The 20,750-nt window shown below is 45.1% G+C and overlaps 1 protein-coding gene across 6 annotated transcripts in view; it reads right to left on the bottom strand.

The window, feature by feature from the left end:
* Positions 1-20,750, bottom strand: part of LOC144115869 (serine/threonine-protein phosphatase 2B catalytic subunit 2-like) — a 100,330-nt gene that overhangs the window by 27,793 nt on the left and 51,787 nt on the right. For all 6 annotated transcript variants that reach the window (XM_077650455.1, XM_077650456.1, XM_077650457.1 and 3 more), the window contains exons 5-9: positions 19,423-19,562; positions 17,800-17,877; positions 13,140-13,234; positions 11,813-11,938; positions 1,972-2,049 (exon numbers count right to left, since the gene is read on the bottom strand). In XM_077650455.1, coding sequence (XP_077506581.1) covers positions 1,972-2,049; positions 11,813-11,938; positions 13,140-13,234; positions 17,800-17,877; positions 19,423-19,562 — 517 coding nt within the window. The remainder of the gene's footprint in view (positions 1-1,971; positions 2,050-11,812; positions 11,939-13,139; positions 13,235-17,799; positions 17,878-19,422; positions 19,563-20,750) is intronic.

Below are 20,750 nucleotides of genomic sequence, written 5' to 3'. Positions count from 1 at the left end.
AGACAGCAAGGTCACCGCATTTAGGTGGAATACTTCCCACGCTTCTTTGACGGACCCGGTGGGGCCATGTTGTCCACAACCCGAGTGCTCACCACACCGCTCGTCAAACACACGCAAAGACAAGGCACTTTTCATTCAAAGCGACGGAACCGCCAGACGCAGTCACAAAACGGCGAACGGATGTAACTTCGTGAAGACTGAGCGCCACTCGGTCGACGCGGTCAGAGAAACCCAAGGGACGAAACGGCGAATGGCGAACGTATGAGAGCCACCGCGGTGGCTCAGTGGTTAGGGCGCTCGGCTACTGATCCGGAGTACCCGGGTTCGAACCCGACCGCAGTGGCCGCGTTTCGATGAAGGCGAAACGCAAAGGCGCCCATGTGCTGTGCGATGTCAGTGCACGTTAAAGATCCCCAGGTGGTCAAAATTATTCCGGAGCCCTCCACTACGGCACCTTTTTCTTTCTTCTCTCAGACCCTCCTTTATCCCTTCCCTTAATGCGCAGTTCAGATGTCCGCCGAGATGAGAGATGGCTACTGCACCATTTCCTTCCCTCAACAACCGATTTTCAACGTATGGGACAAGCGATAACAACGTCGGCGACAAAAGCAAGTTGACGGCGATGACAATGCGGCTGCCACCTCGAAGTGTCAGAGATCGCAGGGACCTCTACTGGCAAAAATGAGGTACCGAAAATATGTCAAGCCAATCCATCTGCAGCGTAAATCCACCTCAATCCAAGATGGCGCCTCTTGCGCTGGCGAAAAACCGATAAGACGGCTGATTTTGGCCTGCAGGCAACTGAAATTACTCCAAAAAATCGAACTTTCAGACTTTTGAAGTCCGAAATATCCATCGCGAATATGTATGCGCTTCTATGGGGTGACTGACGGTGCCTCATCGAGGTCCGAAATATCCTACAAGTCCGAATTACCTGTCGGTAATTCCCCGCTTGTTAGAAAACTGGTACACTTGTTCCTAGCGTTTAAAAAGCACTGCAGCAGACACGTGCACCTGGCAGTATGTCGCATAATTAGGCAACTTAATGGATATGATTAGGTAGGAGTTATGGATGGCATAAAGTAAAAGACTAGAGGCTGAAATGTGGTCTGGCAGTCCTAGATTTGGTACTGTGGCAAGTTCATGAATTTCAGGCTTAATTACCATGCCGGATTGCTGTGTAGCCATCAGGGGCACGAACATGTGCTGGACAAGAACGTGCACGCTGCATGCGTTTCTGAAGCGTAGTGCAGAATACGGCAATCTTTCATTTCATGTAGCGTTCGGGTGGGTCCTTGCCTGGTTTGGTCAGAAGTAATCTAAAGCCCGCGTCGGATATGGCTATTCTCACCAGAAACCAGAGTTTTCGCAAAAGCTGTACCAGCAGTATTATCTCTCATCAGTGCTTAAAGGACGAAAGCAGACGGCATGAAACCAGAAGTGATCTCTGTTCGTGAGCGTTTGTTTGCAGTGCTGCAATTTCATGTGATCGAAATTCGTGTCATTCACAGTACACACTTAACATGCCTGCTGGCTGTGGTTTCTACGACCAGCAGCCCAATGCTCAACTACAACTACAACGCCCAGGTAGTCTCGAGAAGTCAGTTCTTAAGTCATTTCCGGCACTTGGTAATGGCCAGCCTTTTTACAGTTTCGGTATGAAAAGCGATGGCTTTTGTGAGCAATTCCTGATGCGCTTACTTCTATTATGAATGCTGCCTCTTGCTCTTAGTACTGTTTCTTGACATATGACTAGAAAAAAAATTCTTACAAGGCAAGAAATTTTGCTGCAGTTGGCCTTCAATGTAAAGCTACGATAAATGTAAAACAGTTAATGTAAAGATCACACCTCTACATGAGCTATTTAGATCAACAACAGGTCACACAACTGTCAAAATGCATGATAGCCACAAGCCTGCAACAAAAACATTTTGGTCCAAACAATGAGCACCTGATGAAGCCCGTGCCTACCTTCGAACGTGTCGTCCCCTTCTGTCATGAGCTCATCATCTGAGCAGATGTTCAGGACATTCACCAACATTTCCGTCACTGCACAAGAGATGGCAAGGGGGAAATGATTATTGGAGTTCTCAAGTTCTCAGTAGCACATAAAACAAATTAAAAAAAGGTGCACGAGAAGGCTCAACACTTGAGAAGGAGCACACATCACCTCCAGTTTTCTTTTTTGACTAGTGCCATTCTTTCCAACAATCATTTATGGCAATACACTGAAGTTTTCAGTGGCAAAGACCCTCAGCCGTGTAAAGACTGCTTATAATGCACACGCTGCCTTAACAGCTGCAGCAGTAGCAAGGTGAAAATCTAGCTGCCCCAACTCAATGCTACTATAAAAACAGGAATATAGGTTGAACTTTTTTTCAAAAAACCATAACGTCGACCCCCGTCTTATATACCGGTCATTGGCGGAAAAAATACGGAAGTCTTGCAACAATGAGCGGCTGAAGTCAACAGCCTCCATCACCATCAGCAGCAGCGTGGCGTGGCGACGTTGGCGACGTTAGCGACGTTAGCGACGTTCTTGCACTGCCATTTTGCGTTTTCATTGTTGCAAAGCTATTTTGGTTAAAGGCTGCTTTCTCACATTTTGTTTCAAAATGAGCAGAAGCCGATGGCAATTCACTGCCACATTCAAGAAAAACGCGATTGAGTACGTGGAAGCTCACAGCAACCTGGCGGCACAGCACGAATTTGGAGCACCCGAAAAGAGCATTCAGTACTGGCAGAGGCAGAAGCTGCGTATTATAACTTGCAGCAAGCAGAAGAAAATGTCATTTCGTGGGCGGATCGCAGCGTACCCAGAATTGGAAGGAAAGGTTGCGCTGCGTACAAGATCGCTGCCTGTGACTGCTGAATGCATCCGCGTGAATGCGGTAGAGATCGCGCGTGCCCCTACACTCACGAGGGTGCAATTCAAGGGCTCGCCATCCTGGGTGCGGCGATTCATGAAGAAGGGCAGAAGAAGGGAAGAAGAAGGGCTTTGCTCTATGGCGCCATACTTCTGCGTGCCAGAAACAACACGCCGGTCGATGGGCACGCGATACTGTTACAAAATTGGCCAGGTGTACACACGAGCAGCATTGAAATGAAAATAAATACTGTCACCATTGTGCACCCTGTTGAGTCGCATTTGTCTTTCGGTACTTTTTCCACTGAAATGAAAAAGACTTCTTTCATTTTTAGAATTGGTTAGTTAGGGGGTCAACCTATATTCCGGTCCGACCTACAGTCCGGTTTTTACGGTATATCTGCTTAGATTTGTCTAGGTTATGCAATCACCACGAGAAAAATGAGATGAGTGAAGACGCATGCAACACATGGCACTGACTGAACAGCTTATTCAGATGAAAAAAATGAGCAATTAATAAAGCATGTGGAGATCCTTAGAACCCCTGTTCACATGCGGCTTGGCATGGCCATATGAACGTGACCCTGAGGACTGCCATCTTCAGCAGGTGACTGTCATGCACAGACTCATGTTGACCGTGTGATACACTGCTTTCACGCCCTATTCCCATGACAGGTGAGTGGTGACGGCCCTACAGGCATTCCCTCATGAAAATCCCGTTCTTCCTTGCTCGTCTTGGGTTACTCAGACGACGCAACATTGCCATATGACCCCCTCCTGTCAAGCTAATCGCTTACGTATTGCTCGTCAGACCTAAACTTGCGTAAGCACATTCTATATTCGATCCTCACCAAACTAACCTGGAATCTATTCAGAATTGTGCTTCACGATTCATTCTTTCCAAATACTCTTATTGCACCAGTGGAACCCAACTGAAATACCAACTTGAATGTCATACTCTAGCATCCCGCCGCAAACTAGCTCGCCTTTCTCTTTACGATAAGTTTTTCACAGCTTGCCACCCGACAATGTGTTCATCCGTCCAGCCCATCGTTTATCCCGTCATGGCCATTCCAAAGCCGTCTACCCCCAGCGCACCCATACCACAACATTCCAAAAATCATTTTTTCTCTATACTGCCCTGGACTAGAACGTCCTTCCCAGCCACATTGCTTCTTTAACAGATCTTCGACAATTTAAGACTGCCATCGAAAACCATTTTTTGTCATAACTGCCGCACTTACCGCAATAAATAAATAAATGAATAAATAAGTAGAGAGTGCGACGCACTATGAAGCCCCCATCCTTGCTCTCTTCTCTGCTACCAGATACCAGGCTGGCCATGTTTCCAAGTGGACTTCCCGGGATTATCTCACATAAGCTGTAGCACCCACCCGTTCCTACCTGCAGCCTTCTCTGCATCAGGCTAGCAAGTCAACGAACCCATCGTATTGCCTTTTGTATGCCGCAGAATGGAAAAGCCACAAGTCTTTTGGACATCACCTAGCTGAGTGCAAGCATTGTGTAGCCCAAACCATAAAAAACAAAAATTGGGAGTCAAAGCATGATGACAGGTCCAAGACGCAAAACAATGATTCATGTATGTGCACCTCCAGCCACAAGCCAGAGGCAAGAATAGAGTTTCATACTAAAGACCACATACTGACACACCAGCCACCCAGCAAAGTTCCTGCAGTGATGGCTGTATGATGGGAAATCTGCAGGGTTTACAGTGCTTTTTGTCCAGCACAACACACCAAGCCACAGTGCCAAGAAAAAGTGACACACAAGCGAAAAATGTAACTCCTGACCGCTGGGTTGGGAACCAGATGTGCTAAACATCATGCCATTTTGGTCACAGGCCAGATTCTTTTAACGCAACTCAGGCTGAGTACATTACCTAATGTACACATTTACTGACACATATACTATATGTACTCGCACAGTAAGTGCCCTGCACCCTTTACTCAAAAGATTACAAAAATGCAGTGGCTGCATTCATTGTGTCAGAAATTCCAACTAATAAACTGCCTAACAGTGAGAATTAGAAAAAGCAGGCTGACAAAACAATTTTACTGTCAGACCTTGCTTCACCCCAAGCTATACCGAATCAAGGCCGAGACGTATATATAACAGTGCAATCCCACTCACAACTCATTACAACAACGGTTCGGCCAATAGTTCGGATTGGTACTCTGTGCATGAACTCTGATCATTGGTGCAAGGAAGTCAGATCTCGCCTTGCCTGCTTGACTGACCACTTCCCTGCCAAAGGCTTCACCAAAACCAGCTATACCTTTATTTCAAGGCGAGATTACTGTGTTGACAAGATTAAATCTTTCATTATAAGTGGTAACTATTTCCAAAGTATTTCCTCCTGCAGCTCTGAAGCAAAGCAGCCTAAGCCTGGCAACACTGAACAAACAGGGTGCTAGCAGTCTCCCATCACCCTGTGTGCCCGTGGGAAGCACATATCTGCAGGAGGCCAAATACTAGGCACCCTTATCTTGCTCTTGCGCTGATTAGATTAGCAGGCAAGAGTTGTGGTAACGTATGCTTCACTGTTTCTGACATGAACGCCAAGCACACAAATGAGTTAACACTCGCTACCGCGCCACAGACCATCGGACATATATGACAGACATTTTGAGCACGCCGCCAGAAATTCAAGTTGGAGCGCCTGGACAAACTACGCCATCTAGTTTGCCTCTATAACACCAACTCTTTGGTTTCAGTTGTTTTTTTTTTTTTTCATTTTTTAACAGGAGGAGGCTACATGAAAAGTTAAAACTTAGACCAGACATACCGTATTTATTCGAATCTAGGCAGTTTTTTTTCAAATAATCATATTCCAAGCTCTAGGGTCGGCTTATATTCAATGATTCTAAAAAACGCGCCAGTTTTTGATTGAAACTGCTAAACATGGTGCATAGCTAACGCCATCTAGAAAAGTAAGTATAGCAGCCGCTACTAGCCGTGCCAGTAGCCAACCATACACAAGTGAGGTTGCTATTTTGACCCGTGTCGTGTGGGCCGTATCAGAGTGCGGCGTGATGTCATCGCGATGGCACCAAGCAGGAGATGCCACTACAGTGCCGCTTTCAAGCGAAAAGTTGTGAAAGCCGCAAAGGCATCGTCGAACCTCCAAGCCAGGTGGGACATCTATGTCGAAGAGAAAAACGTCTATCGTTGGAGGGGCCAATGACAGCAGCTTTTTGTGTGCGCCGCAACGAGGATGGCATTTAGCGGACCAAAGAAAGGCCGTCACCACGAAGTGGAGACAGTTTTGGCAGACTTTGTTCAGACGCAGAGAGCAGCTGCCCTTCCAGTGACAACAGAAGTACTCCAAGCGAAGGCTAGGGAAATTTCGAGGGAGTGAGGCCTAACGCCAAAGGATTTCAAAGCCAGCCGGGGCTGGCTTCAATCACCCAGAAGCTGCCAAGCAATTTCGAAGAAAAGCTGATAGCTTTTCAGCGCTACGTGCTGCGAAAGAGAGAAGCGGCAGGCTACAACCTTGGGCAAATCGGCAACACCGACCAGACGGCTGTGTATTTTGATATGCCGTACAGCGTGAATGAAAAGGGTGCCAAGGAGGTGAAGGTGTGCTCTGCGGGCTATGAGAAGCAGCGCGTAACTGTGATGCTGTGCTGCACAGCTGATGGACATAAACTCCCTCCTTATATGATATTTAAAAGGAAGACACTGCCTGCTCGAGAAACTTTCCCAAGAAATGTCATTGTGCATGCAAATGAGAACAGGTGGATGACGGGTGCGATGGTGGAAGAGTGGGTTAAGATTGTGTGGCGACGGCGTCCAGGAGCCCTTTTGACAAAGAACTCGCTCCTTGTCATCGACTCTTACTGTGGGCACTTGACCGAAAACGTGAAGGCTGCGCTCGCCCAAGCGAACACAGACCTCGCTGTCATACCAGGCGGCATGACGGGCCAGTTGCAGCCACTTAATGTCTGCATCAACAAACCTTTCAAGGATCGTCCAAGAAATATTACACGGACTGGTTGACTGACGAAGACCACATGCTAACGGCAACGGGCCGCATCACACGTGCATCGCTATCGCAGCTGGTGGGCTGGGTAGCTGCAGCGTGGGACGACAACCCAGGTACTTTGATCGTGCGCGCCTTTAAAAAGTGCAGCATATCTAATGCGCTTGACGGTACCGAAAATAGTGCACTGTTTGAAGGTGACAGTGACAAGGAACACAGAGACGAGTCTAGCAGCGACGACGATGTTGAATGAGCTCTGCGCGTTCAGATTCAATAAATACTGTTTGCATTTTGTGAACGCTGTCGTCACTTTTTTTGTTCGGCCTACATTCGAGGTAATGTTTTTTTTTTTTTGGCTTCAGACTTTAGGGGGTCAGCCTAGATTCGAGTAAATACGGTAGTCCACCTGTCCACGATCATGCCTATTGGTTTACATTCTTTTTCTGGCAGCCCCGCCATACTTTTTTGTCCACAATCATGGCATCAGTTTCACCACACACCCCTCAAAGGCGAAAGGCTACACCAAGCACCTTAGCTGGTTCTGATGCCATGATTTTTTTTTCTTTAGAGCAGCAGTGGTGAGTTAGACAACGATGTGGAATGGTTGGATTTCAGTTCCGACAGAGACTCAGGAGCCCGGGATATCAGCATGTGCTTGCATCTGTTTCGTTTTACCATTCGTGTTGTATTTTATGCAGTGCGCTTAATTTGTAAATGGTGAGAGTGGTTTTATTTGGTGCTTTAGGGTCTCTGCATCATACTATCAAGATATTTTACCAAATGCGCCAGCAAATTTTTTGATTATGATGATGTAAAGAAAAGCCATGCCTCTTCTCACCCACAAAACCCATTGCTACCAACCAAAAAAAAAAAAAGAGAAGGAGGACCTGCAAGCTCTGTTATCAAATAACAAGATCAGGACTCGGAACAAGTGTACTGTGCAGCACATTCCAGATCTACCTCCACTTCACATCTTCACGCGACTGCTCTCTCGTAGCACAGCAGCAGCAATACTCCCCAACTTGAAAGGCCAGAGAGAGTGCAGTGTACTATGTACTAAGCTGAAAATGACAAGACTGGTAGCTAAGGGCATGTGCAACATCTTGTATATATTAATTTTTTTTTGTAATCAACTTCTGGGTCACTGCAGTGGCTTATTTTGTTTTGCATGTATTATTTTGCACGTTACCAGCATATATAATCAATTTTTTAAAAATTTTGCACACACAACTTGGCATTTTTTCAAATTGGAAGCATAACCAATAACATACAGTTTGATATATTAAGATGCGCAATGCACTTGCGCCTTTCTTGAAGAAATAATTTTTTATTTTAGAACACTCAAAACTGGTCATTTTTTTGCAGCAGCGAAAGAGTTAAGCAGTGCCGAGATGCTGCTCCATGCAGGCAAAGCCTCCATGTGACACCATTCTTGGTGGAGCCTGTGTAATCACACTGGTGGGTTTGCTATACTGAGTGCTGCAGAACTTCGTATATACAGTCCCGGCTGTAATATTACAGAGCACACTTCAGCAACAAAACTCTTGTCACGCCTTGCCTTGCAAAAATTACCGTATTTACTCGAATGTAACACAACCGCGAATTTAACATGAGGGGTGACTTTACATGCTGCCCAGTGGGAAAAAAAACCACAAATGCAATGCGATGCTTAGAGACGCAAAACAAAGTACCTTTAATAGACAACGTGGCCAACGTGTTTACTCATCTTCCTCGCTTTCGGAGTAATAATAATAATAATTGGTTTTTGCTGAAAGGAAATGGCACAGTATCTGTCTCGCATATCGTTGGACACCTGAAAAGCGCTGTAAGGGAAGGGATAAAGGAGGGAGTGAAAGAAGAAAGGAAGAAAGAGGTGCCGTAGTGGAGGGCTCCGGAATAATTTCGACCACCTGGGGGTCTTTAATGTGCACTAACATCGCACAGCACACGGGCGTTTCGCCTCCATAAAAACCCAGCCGCTGCGATCGGGTTCGAACCCGGGAACTCCGGATCAGTAGCCGAGCGCCCTAACCACTGAGCTCTCAGAAACGGAGTCCTCCTTTTCTCTATCGAACTCTCCCGGTAACTTCTGCCGTATCGATGTTGTTCGCCGCAGAGAGAATCCATTCCTCTTCATGAACGTTTGGGCCCACCCACGAGGTGCTCTGAACTTCCCATCTCCCGAGCAATGTCTCTAACTTTCCAACGGGTCAGACGGCTGCGCTGCTCGATAACAAAGTCCGCTACTTTTTTCTCCAGCTGGACGAGATGGCCGTGGCGAGGCTCACGAAATCCTTTGTGGTCGGGCTCACATTTAAGAAGCCCCTCCCACTGCAGCCGCCATCCGCAGATGGTTGACTCGTTGAGGTCAAGTCTTTAAGCTGCCGCAGAATTCCCGACCTCTTCAGCTAACAGGATCGCTTTTCTCTTAAAATGAGTGTTGCACTCAGCACGACGCGTTGGCATCGTGTGCACTGAATCAATATACCGCGAGCGACGCCACAAGAACACGACGCGACGATGCGTTGAGCCCGATGTCGCAACAAACACAAAAAAAATGACAGAGAACAACGCTTTGACTTTGGATGAGGATTGGGCTTCCGTGGTACCCATGTTGCCAGCATAAGACCGCAAAACTGCGGACACCGAAACCAAGCTCATTGCTTTGAAATGGCTGCACCGCGACACTGCCTTAGGCCAATCGAAGTGCGGTATTCGATTATAACGCGAGGGTAGACTTCAAGGGGAAAAAATCCCGGAAAAAACTCGCGTTACACTCGAGTAAATACGGTAAGTACTTTATACATGTGTTAGCACATGCCCCTGATGTGCTTGTGTATGAACCCAAGACACCATCATAACTCCTCTACGGAACGTGTGAGGAAATTTCAAATGCTGAAGCATGCTCAGTAATATTTTGGCCACACCTGTACAATGACGAAACAGCACACAATGCAAGAGCACGCCAAAGAACAGCCCACACACACAAAAAAAACAGCATGGTGCAAAATAGCAGTAAACAAAAAAAAACAGCATTACAGGATGAGCATATGAATGCCAGCAGAGAGCACTCGTGAAACTCGTTAATTAGTAACAGATAGAGTGTGGAATGAATGCACTCAGTGAAAACCACCAAAAGTACTCTCTGGGTACATACAACACACAATATGCACACACAGCGCGGAGACCACCTCCTTGCATTTCAGGGCAATGTGGTGTTTTCATACCAGTACACGGATGCTCCTTTATGCATGCATTCGACCTTGGTTCCTCAATACCAGTGATGCGACCAATAAATTGCAATTTTGAGCAATTTTCGAAGCACTGAATATTTGCAATTAGGAGCATGTTGGAGCAGAGGAATGCCAATTTAGGAGCACCGTTTAACATTAAAATTTCCAATCTGGAACATTTTGGAGCAATGAAACACCGATTCAGAAACTCTGGAGCATGCAGTTTTTAGTTTCCAGTGGTTCCAGCAACAGAATAAAAGAATGGAGTATTCAGTTTAGTTTCCAAATCTCATGGGTTGGTAAACAATGCTGGAAAAAGAGCGTGACATAATGGTGTGCTGCATGATTATGTTTGTCCTTCACGGTACAACGAACAGAGGACCTGTCACATGCTGTATAATTTAAGATGACACACCTCTATGAAACATGCCACAGAGTGTTTACTCGAAGAGCACTTACCCAACATACAATTGCCTTCCCTACGTATAGAACATTTCTAGTGCCTTAGAAATAATCCTCAGAAATAAATGGTACAAGGTTTGATCTGAAAGTGCGCTCACTACCAACCCTGGGGAACTTACAAGGCATGCCCTGCTCAAGTGCAAGCATTTCAATGATGCGCCCTTAAATTTTCAATACCCCAGGCATAAGCAAAATTAGATCACAGAGCCAAGTTCAGTGTACGTTTGGTGCAACTCACACAAACATATGTAGAGGCAAGCACAGCTCTGAACTTCTGGCGCAACCCTTAATAAAATTCCCCACAAACTGCAATAAATTTAAATCCCTCCAGGTCACCACTCTAATTCGACCTAAAATCGAATATGCCTCGGCTATTTGGGACCCTTAGCAATCTTACCTAATAAATAACATTGAATCATTGCAGAACCGCGCCGTTCGTTTTATTTACTCAGATTATCCACGTAACACAAGCATCACAGCCTTAAAGAAACGCGCAGGTCTCCAGGATTTATGTCTCCGCCGCAAAATTGCACGACTATCACTTTTTCATAAACCTTATCATCATCCATCACTTCATAACGACTTCTTTTCTTTTCCTCCTTCGATTTTTGACCGCCGCGATCATCCCTTTAAAGTTAGGCGTTTCACGTGCAGAACATTTAACTATGCGCATTCATTCTTACCACACACAATATCTGACTGGAACACTCTGCCTTCACATATCGCAACCACCACTGATCCTCATAAATATTTTAATCTTATACCTTCAATAACTACTGCTTAACTCTTCGCATACATTGTTATTTTTTCATGGCTTCCTTTACAGGGTATGTTATTGCAGGGTATGTTATTAAATGATTCATTGCATTAGTGTTCTGTTTGTATAATTTTAATACTGCAGTAATCTTCATTCTTTGCCGCGCTGCCATTCTTTTGATTCTTTTGCTTACTTATGTCATGCGAAGTGTCTTATTTTTGCTTTTGTTGTTTTATATTTGTGGTTTTGTTTTATTCTGTTCATTTGCCTGTGCCCCCCCCCCCCCTATGTAATACCCTCTTGAGGGCCTTTAGGGGTATTCTGTATAAATAAAAAAATAAATAAATAACCTAGCAGAGAGAGCAGTGCATAACATACCCCTCTCAATACATGCAGCAAACTGTGCAATTCGCACCTTCAAACACACATTCACTCAAGCACAACACACAACACACAACACGCACATCCAAGAAGAGTGCAGATACACGTACCCTTCTCGCCTACGAAAGGCAGAGACCACGTAAAGACGTCCATAAAGTTGGGCAGCCAGTACGGGTGAGGTGAGCAGTTGAACTGCCGGATGTTCATCACATTGTTCTCGTACTTGAGCACCGCCGCTGCACATTACACCCCAGGGGAAATACACAAATCAACTAACTCATGTGGGCCCAATTTCTCAGCTGTTACCAGGTACAGCAAACCCCAATGCACCGTGCAAACATATACACAGAATACAAACTCTCTCGCCTTCCAAAAAGAAACACTGAAAAGGCAACAAACTGCAGATAACTTACAAATGGTCAAAACAGCAAGGCTGCAAGTAATCTGTAGTGACAAGAGCATGTGAAACCAATGATCAAAGTTCTTTTAAAGCTCACCTTCTCCAGTACTCCTCAAATTTTTACAGAAAGCATATTGTTCGACCTTTAACCTACAGACCAGTCTTTGAAAAACTTCCAAGCAGTCCAAATATCTGATTTATGAGGGTTTAGTGTCTCAAAGTGACTCTGGCTGTGAGGGACGCCATAGAGAGTTCGACCACTTTCGGCCCAGGCTGCGGAATTTTCCACTTTTAGCCGTTGTGCACAACCCTTTAACGCCAAATTAATTCCCGAAAAATGTACCAAAATATGCCATTTTTTTGGTGATTTTTGCCAAAAATGACTGCAACCAATGCAACTAGTCTTTGGCGGTGCGAGCAGCGAAACTTCGGGCCGGACGAGTGTGACCTGTCATCAGGGTTTGCAGTGCAGAGGTGCAAGAAAGACCATTATGAGCCAGATCAGTGCCCTTTTGTTGCAGCAATATGCTGAAGCCTTTGCCAACTCGCACAATGAACACCTCAGCATATGCTTTTACGAATCTAGCTGTTTGTTAATGTTGCATACATGGGTTCTTGAGCAGGACTTGGCTGTACGGGATTGTGTCCAAGATGAGGATCAGGGGCATCAGTAGTGAGACAAAAATAATTGTGGGAATATAAAAAGAACGAAAAATGAAGTGTCAGGAGGAAGATAAGGAACTGATGTGCAGTCGAATGTAATGAATAGGTTACTATGGTTTTGGGCTTGAGTCCTTATTATGCCAAAAGGCCAATGTTTTTGTTGTTGTTTTTCTTGTCGTGAAGGCTCCCCGTCGCATGTGATGTCCAAAAACTTCACTAAATCAAAACTGCAGTGGCAAGTTACTTGACTAAAACGAACAAAAAGTATGGCGTTTTCTAGGAGACAATGTTGCAAGTTTTGTTGAGTTGTGGTTCACCATACTGTCGTCCAGCCACACCAAGCACAATGACGCTCTGTAGAGGGCGGTGCTTACCTTTGTTGTTGTAGACGTCCAGGTAGTTTGGTGCGGAGAATATGGTGATGAGCGATGGAAACCCTGTGGTCTGACTCTTCCTGTACATCCGATACCTGAGAAAAGAAGGGTCAAGGGGGATGCTCCCTACCGATACGGCCATAAGAGTTTTTCAACAGCAAGGGGTTGTTCACCAGCAACAGCTTGCCTGCTTAGCTGCTCACAAAACTAGTGTCTGAACGGCCCAAAGCAGAATTGCATCACAGTTTCATAGCTGAGGTATCCCTGGCTAATTCTTCTCAAAAGCACTGCCTAGATGAGTGCCATCTGCCTAACAACTACCAGTTCAATCTGCTGCACTGGTTTACGTGACCTATACGAAAAAAAAAAAAACAATCCATCCATTAGTTCTCAAGCTGAAGGAGGTGTTCACCTTGCGTGAAATGCATGAACGGGTTGACACATCGTTTTACACTGTAAAGCTGCAATCCTACTAACTGTACAGCCATTGTGAACCCAACAATCCGCTGTATGCAGCATACCAAACTTTCCTGTGCACTCCACAGCAAACAGCAAATCTGGAGAAAGCCGACGGTATTCCCCAGGGTTTGATGTATGATGATTATGAGTGAGCATAGCTGCAAAAGCAACTATGCTTTGTAGAGCAATCAAACTAACTGGGAACGATCAAAGCGGTCATCACAGAACAACCACAGCAGCAGACGCGGCCCGCAACTTCGTCCCTTACACTATCCTCCACAGGCTGGGCCACTTCCATGCATGCCACATCTTTTATTGTAGTGATCTAAAACAAGGATTGCTGCCAGTCAGATCCGCAACTTGTCGTTGACTGCATCGTGGCACAACACAATGACGTGCTGCCTGGTGTTGCACATCCGTTTTCCGACCTACGAGCTCGCACTGGTACTCATTGGCCATTAGCGCACTTATTTTATAAGAGGCTTAACATTAATCATTCGTGGGTTTTTGCCCCATGCTGGCAGTCGATTCTGTGAGGAAAGGACAAGTTGACTCATATGACAAGTGCAAGATACTGCCGTTTCCCACTGTGTTTAGCCTCAAGTTTAGATTAACAAGAAATTCATAATTTCTGAAAGTTTAGGAGGTTCGAATAGAGAAAGTGCAGTGTGAATCGAATAGCAAATAGTATTTGAATATTCATAGACCCTAAGTTAGAATGCACAGATTACCATGTGGTATGTGCCTACGACCACTAAATAATTTATAACTGAATTTCTTTCCTCATGCTGTCTCGGTTTTGGTTTCATCAACCAAACACTGGTTGTGATGTCAAATATGGCTTTACGTCACATGAGATATGAAAAAAAAAAAAGACTATAATATACCGTATTTACACAATTGTAAGTTGACTTGAATGTAAGATTTAATTTCTAAATTGAGTTCATACTATGCATGGGCTCTGAAATCACACATTGGTGATGTGGAGGCCACATATAGGGCTGTGATGGCCACCTATCATCATGTCACTTCTAATGACGTCACCGCCAACCACAGCTTCTGTCCAACAGGCCCCGAGTCTTGGTGCAGACAGAATCCTGCAGAGGCCCGAGGTGAGACCATGCCACATCACCGACACAACCTGCCTCCTCATGCCTGCATATGAAAGACTTTCTAACAAGGGGCTTCTTGAGCGCGTCCAACGAGGCAAAACTCAGAATAATAATGAATCCTTACACTCAATGATATGGGCACTTGCCCGAAAGGAGCGCCACGCCTCACTTTTTACCGTTCAGGCTGCTGTGCCTGAGGCTGTAATGAAGTTTAATGGAGGAAATGAAAAAACTGCCGCATGCATTCTGAAAGAGCTGAACCTGACCTCCAGCCCCCAGGCAACCAAGCGCATGCAAGAGAAAGACAAGCAAAGGAAAGCTGCATGTGCACAAAAGCACAAATTGGTAGAAAATGTGCAGCGCATGCTGAAAAAGCGCCACTTCAATGATAGCAAGCAATCGGACTACATTCCGGGAGGCTTATTAGAATTGCCCAAGGCCACTGGACCAATAATTTTGAATTTTTTTTCAATTAACAGCACTCTGATTGTTTTTCTCATTTTTTCTCAGAATGCTAATTTTGGTCTCTGAGCAAATTTCTAAGTGGCATATCTCAGCATCTATAGCTGACAGAACCATAATATTTTTTTAGTGTGTAGCTAGGTGATCTGAGAATGCGATTTTAAAAGCAGATTTTTCAATTAAGCCTCAGAAAATTTTTTAATGATCTAGTCCCTGATTCCATGTTAGCCACAGTTTATTGCATGAATTTCATTGTACTGTGAAATCACTAATGATGGTAAAATTAGAAAACTGTCTCCAACATTGCATTCCATCTTCTTTCTGGAGTCTAACAATGTGCCGTTTTTGAGCTTTTATGCTTTACTTTTCTCTCAATGTTCTGGTGAGCAATGGTGGGTTCATTAATTATATCTTGAGAACTAATTACCCTACCAATAAAGTAATTGCATTTTTGAAATCAGCAGGAGGAGCTGGTGAAGGATATGCAATTTCATTAAGTTTGGTGGAGAAATAATTTTCCTCCAGAAGCAGTCTTCCCCCTTTAAGCTTGGCCTTGAATAGCTGAACGCGACAGCATTATCCAGCGGCCGCCGTTTATCGCCAGCCGCTATCGGCTGCAGTGCGCGGCCATGCCCATGGGCACATTCCAAAACGAGAATGTGTTAGTCACTGGACTACTCGCTCACACTTGCGCCATCGTCCTCACTAGTGCTGCCATCATGATGCTGCTGCGGTCCCACAGCTCGTCGTTCTAACATCGTCGTCCAGCGAAATCCCGCACTTTGCAAACAGCCACATCACGACATCGCGTGGAACAGCTGAAAATTTTCCTCGCTGCAGCTGCCACGCCTGTATTACCCGCTGCGAACGTCGAACTTGTGGCCCGGCGCACAGTTGTTCGTTTCTTCGGCGTAAAGAATGCCAGCCATCTTGAATGTAGCCGTGAATGAACGCCGGTCGCTTACCGGACATGGAGCACAAATGACTGACGAAGCATTACATTAAAAATTGTGAAGCGCGGCCGGCAGCAGTCAAATGCATCAGAGCTAAAGAGAAACTACGCGTGAATAACGTCGGCTCTTCCGTCGGCTACCGGCACTCCCAGGCGTTGCTGCCGTTCTGAGTGGGCGTGCCACCTCGATTGGAACAGCAGCCCTTCCATCAACTATCAATGCTCCCTTGAGCGCCGAGAGCACATTTTAAAGTAAAAAGAAAACGTGTTGGATGCTTGAGCTTCCCGTAGAACGCAAGTGCGTTATCGGGTCACCGACGCTTTTCAGCAGCCGCTGTCTGCAGCCACGTGTGGGGAGTGTGGGGTGCCAGTTTGCTGCTTATCGATAGCCGCCATCGGCAGCCGCCCGCGGAGGAAGGGGATGCCAGTTCTGCGAGTTGACATAGGAGCTGCTCAAGGCCAGCACCAAGAGCGATGCGACAGAGCTGCGCAGCAAAAATGCAACCACGCTGTAGCATGCCCGATATCTCGTTTGTATCGCCTTTACTTATAGTTCCACGTTTTCGTTTCGATTGTAAGCCCTGCCGCTTTCTTGCTGTGCCAGAAGCAAATTTCAGCTGTGTATAGCAGCGTTGATGCACTCAATGTTAAATGTTCTAACTTTGTCATGGCAGATCCATGATATACTACAAACACCTGTCACTGTGTTATCTTTGTTTGCATTTGCACTTTCAGCTCATTGATGCTCGTATGGCTTTCGATTTATTTATGTATTCCAGTGACATGAAAGCGTGATCCTACAGTTACCACTTCTTCAATCTGTAAACAAGTACCTTCACTCCTTCAATCTGTAAACACATACCTTTACTTTTACTGACCTGATGTCCTCTCATATATCATTCATTTTAGTTGAATGTGGCAAGCCTGCTACCCTTCTACATGTGTACACTACATTCCAATAGTGTGTAACCCCCCACTGCAATGTCAAAAAGGTGCTGTGGGTAGCAGACAGCATCTGCACTGACAACTAAGAGCAGCAGAACAGCAAGGTATGCACAGCAGAGCTTTCTCTGAAGCCTCGCATTTCAACCACAGCAACCACAGTCAGATATAGGTGGCACAGGCACAGTAGGCCCATGCCACTCGTGGTCACCACACGATGCCTCGCAATGAGTGCAAGGCATTACTGTACAACCTGAGGACATGGAATAAGTAACTGGACAGCACTGTTTGCACAGGAAGTCCACAATCTAAGAGACACACTGTAGCAAGGCTACTAACTAAATTCTTAGAGAACCTAGGCTTTCCAGGGCAGTAGGTGATGCATTTCGTTTAGCCTATGAGACCCTATGAGACACAAGCTGAGCAAATGCCGACATCAATGCAAGAATAATTTTGCCTGCTCTTAACACCACTGCTGCCTTTAATACCACTGCTGCTGCCATCACCATCAGTGGCATGGTTTAGAGCGTACCTGACATAAATTCCGCAGAACTCTGGCCATGTTTCCATACACCCCTGTAATGCTCCACATCGAGCAGCCAACATACATGCAGTGGAACATGCAAGTTCTCAAACTTGCATGTTTGAGTTGCAATAGATAGAAGTTTGCTCCTGCTTTGAACAATCTACACAAGATAGCAACGGCGACTGCATTCCAATGGCAATGACTCACCCAGCATCCTGAGCCTCATGAGCCCGAATGATAGAGAGGAGGTTGTTCTGCTGGAGAAACTCGCAACATGCTGCATAGCTGTGAAAAAGATGACATTGTACTGTCACTTCAATCCACTCTCCAAACACATCTGTGACATGCACCACAAGATTTGTTGCTGCTGCCCCCTCTTTCACTCCTTATTGCTATAAAGAAGACATCAACTGAATGCAAACCTTAGCTGAAAAACATTGATGTGGTTCTTCCCTGTAGCACAACTTGCATTCACCGAAGTAACTTTTGGCAATACTAGGAACAGCACAAAAGTGCAGGGACATAAAAAAAGCAGACACCACAGCGCATACGCTTCTGCAACCTATGCCAGTTCAAACTGTTTCCACATCACTGTCTCCTCGCACTCAGAAGCCCAAATAATAATGACTTAGATTTCACACTCCAAGAAAATGACATGAAATGTTTTCACTGTTTTCATCACAAAAGTATGCTATCTGAAGCGAGTTAACTAACGAAGTAGACAGCTTAAACCCATCAACTTGTTTACATGCCTGGTTTCACACTCGAAATGTAATCACACAACTCGTCAGCTGCAGCATGGTATAAGGTTGTCACAGCCCACCACTTTTTTTTTTCTAATGCAAGTAATGCAAGCTTACTCACACTGAGAAACGTGATAAGCTACATCTTTTGTACCCTTGTCACACAGCACCATAAACACCTTTGAGAACCAGGTCCTTATGTTCAAAGGTGCACATTGCACAGCTACATGGCACAAGTGTTGTGCTTTTGCCGCTGAGGGTCTTAGAAGCGAAAGCGCTTCTCCGAGACCTTTGGTGCCCGAAGGAGCAGCAGTCAAGAAACTGTTATCACAGTGCCATCCAGTATATGAGAGAAAAAAACAAACAAACAAAGCAGCGAACAATGCTTGCAAACGTCTCACAAATATAAAAAAGGTTTGCCTAGTTTTACTTTTTGGTCAGGTGTTGATATTTTACACTCAGATCTCAGGCTGCAGCAACCGGCCGCCACACACAGTGCCCGTGGTGGCTAAGGTGACAAACAAAACTTGCGGCTGCTGATGAGAGAAGCTGTCGGTACCCATTTTACAGAGGAAGTATGCTTGAAATAAACTTCTAAGCTCGCTACTCCTTTGGTAAAAAGAAGCACCTTTTCTGGAAAGGGCTTCGAGGAGTGCTATGTGACGGAGGCATTATTCCCATAAAAAAGCCAAAATGACAAGGAACAGGAGGACAAATGCGATATGAATGCTTTGCTGTACACTCAGAAGGAACACCACACAGCAAAACAGAGCAGCGAGAAAAAAAGCATGGAGACATTAGCCATGCCCATGCAACTTAATGCACGATAAACGTTTTTGGTACTTTCTCACTGAGTAGTGGCTAGTTGTGCCTCCATGTCTCTGTTCTCACATTCCCACTGAAAACTAAATTTAACATAGAACTCTGAAGAAAATATTCTCTAGAAGTGCAGCTTTCACAGGAAGCATGCTACAACGGAGGTTCTGCAAAGGAGTGCCTTCTGAAACTGAACAGCTATGGCTGATTATAACCACGCAATTTTCTCATTCTTTTTTGAAAAGCAAGCAGAGGGAGGAGGAGTTCCCACCTATAGAAATATGAGCATCCACGGACGCTATTGTGACTAAAATGCTCCGCATTCTTCTCATTGCCGAAGTCTTCAAGTGGATCCGACCATAGCAGGTCGCACATGGGACCAAAAGCAGGCGGCTCCTTGAACCTGTCCAGCTGCATGTGCCAAAGCAAGAGGTCAGACGCTGCAGGGGCACTAGCCAGGGCATCTCGTCACAGTCAAATGCACTCAGCAGCTTGAATCAGGCCAACTACACAGCACACCACTCTACACTGACTTCACTGGCCAACACATTACATAATGAGCAGCTACTTCTGTGAAAACTGCTCTCAAAGCTAAACCACAAGACCAAAGCATGCAGTACGCATCATGCTACGAAGGTTCAGTACTCAAGGCTCTCTATCTACTCAACAACCGCTGGGAGCGCTAATATTTCAGCTACACTTTGCTTCTGTTAAGATATGGCATTCCTCACTGCCAAAAAAGTACAATTGGATAGGCAGGGCTTGAACTCATGACTCAAGGCATGGCAGATTTAAGGGGGGAGCCTGGTCTTCAAAAAAAAAATTTTAGTAATGAAGTCACAGGTAAGAAATCTTCAGGGAACATGTATTTTTATGTGCCGATTCTAAAGATGTCATTTAATTTCATGTAAAACAATCCTTTGATCACTTATGTCATTTTTATGCATGTATTTTGTGAAGAGCTTTAAAAAAAATCTGCTGCAGGAAACTTGCTGATATGTATGCCATTGGGTTCTGTTGATACCAAGGAATGCAATAAGGGTAAAATTATCTTTCTGCCTATCATAGAGCATAAGTTATAGGGTTTGGAAGTTGTCGCTTCAGAAATGCGAGTGTGTATTCCCGTTTCTGAAGAGGCTGCTTCATTACACTATAACTCAAGTTTTATGATAGCCAGGATGATAATTTTACCCTTATTGCATTCCTTGGTATCAAGAGAACCCAGTGGCATACATTTCAGCAAGTTTCCCATAGCATAATTTCTTCAAAGCTCTTTGCAAAATACTTGCACAAAAGTTACATAAGTGCTCAAGAAATTGTTTTACATGAAATTAAATGACATATTTAGAATCAGCGTGCAAGAATGCATGTTCCGTGAAGATTTCATAATTATGACTACTTTAATAAAGTTTTGTTTTCAAGTTTTCAAGTTCATGTTTTGTTACACAAGTGCATGGTACACAAAAGAGCATGTAACCATGTTAGCTGAGCCGAACTCTCCCATTACCAGATGTCAATGACTGGGAAAGCTTGATGCACGTACACAGAAGAGCATGAGTTGAAAGGAGCTACGGCACACTGTCTGCTGCTGCTCCTGGC

Source organism: Amblyomma americanum, chromosome 1 (assembly GCF_052857255.1).
Source record: "Amblyomma americanum isolate KBUSLIRL-KWMA chromosome 1, ASM5285725v1, whole genome shotgun sequence".
In the NCBI taxonomy this organism is placed as follows: Eukaryota; Metazoa; Arthropoda; class Arachnida; order Ixodida; family Ixodidae; genus Amblyomma; species Amblyomma americanum.
The sequence above is the reverse complement of the archived record's forward strand: the minus strand, read 5'-3'. Positions and strand labels throughout refer to the sequence as shown.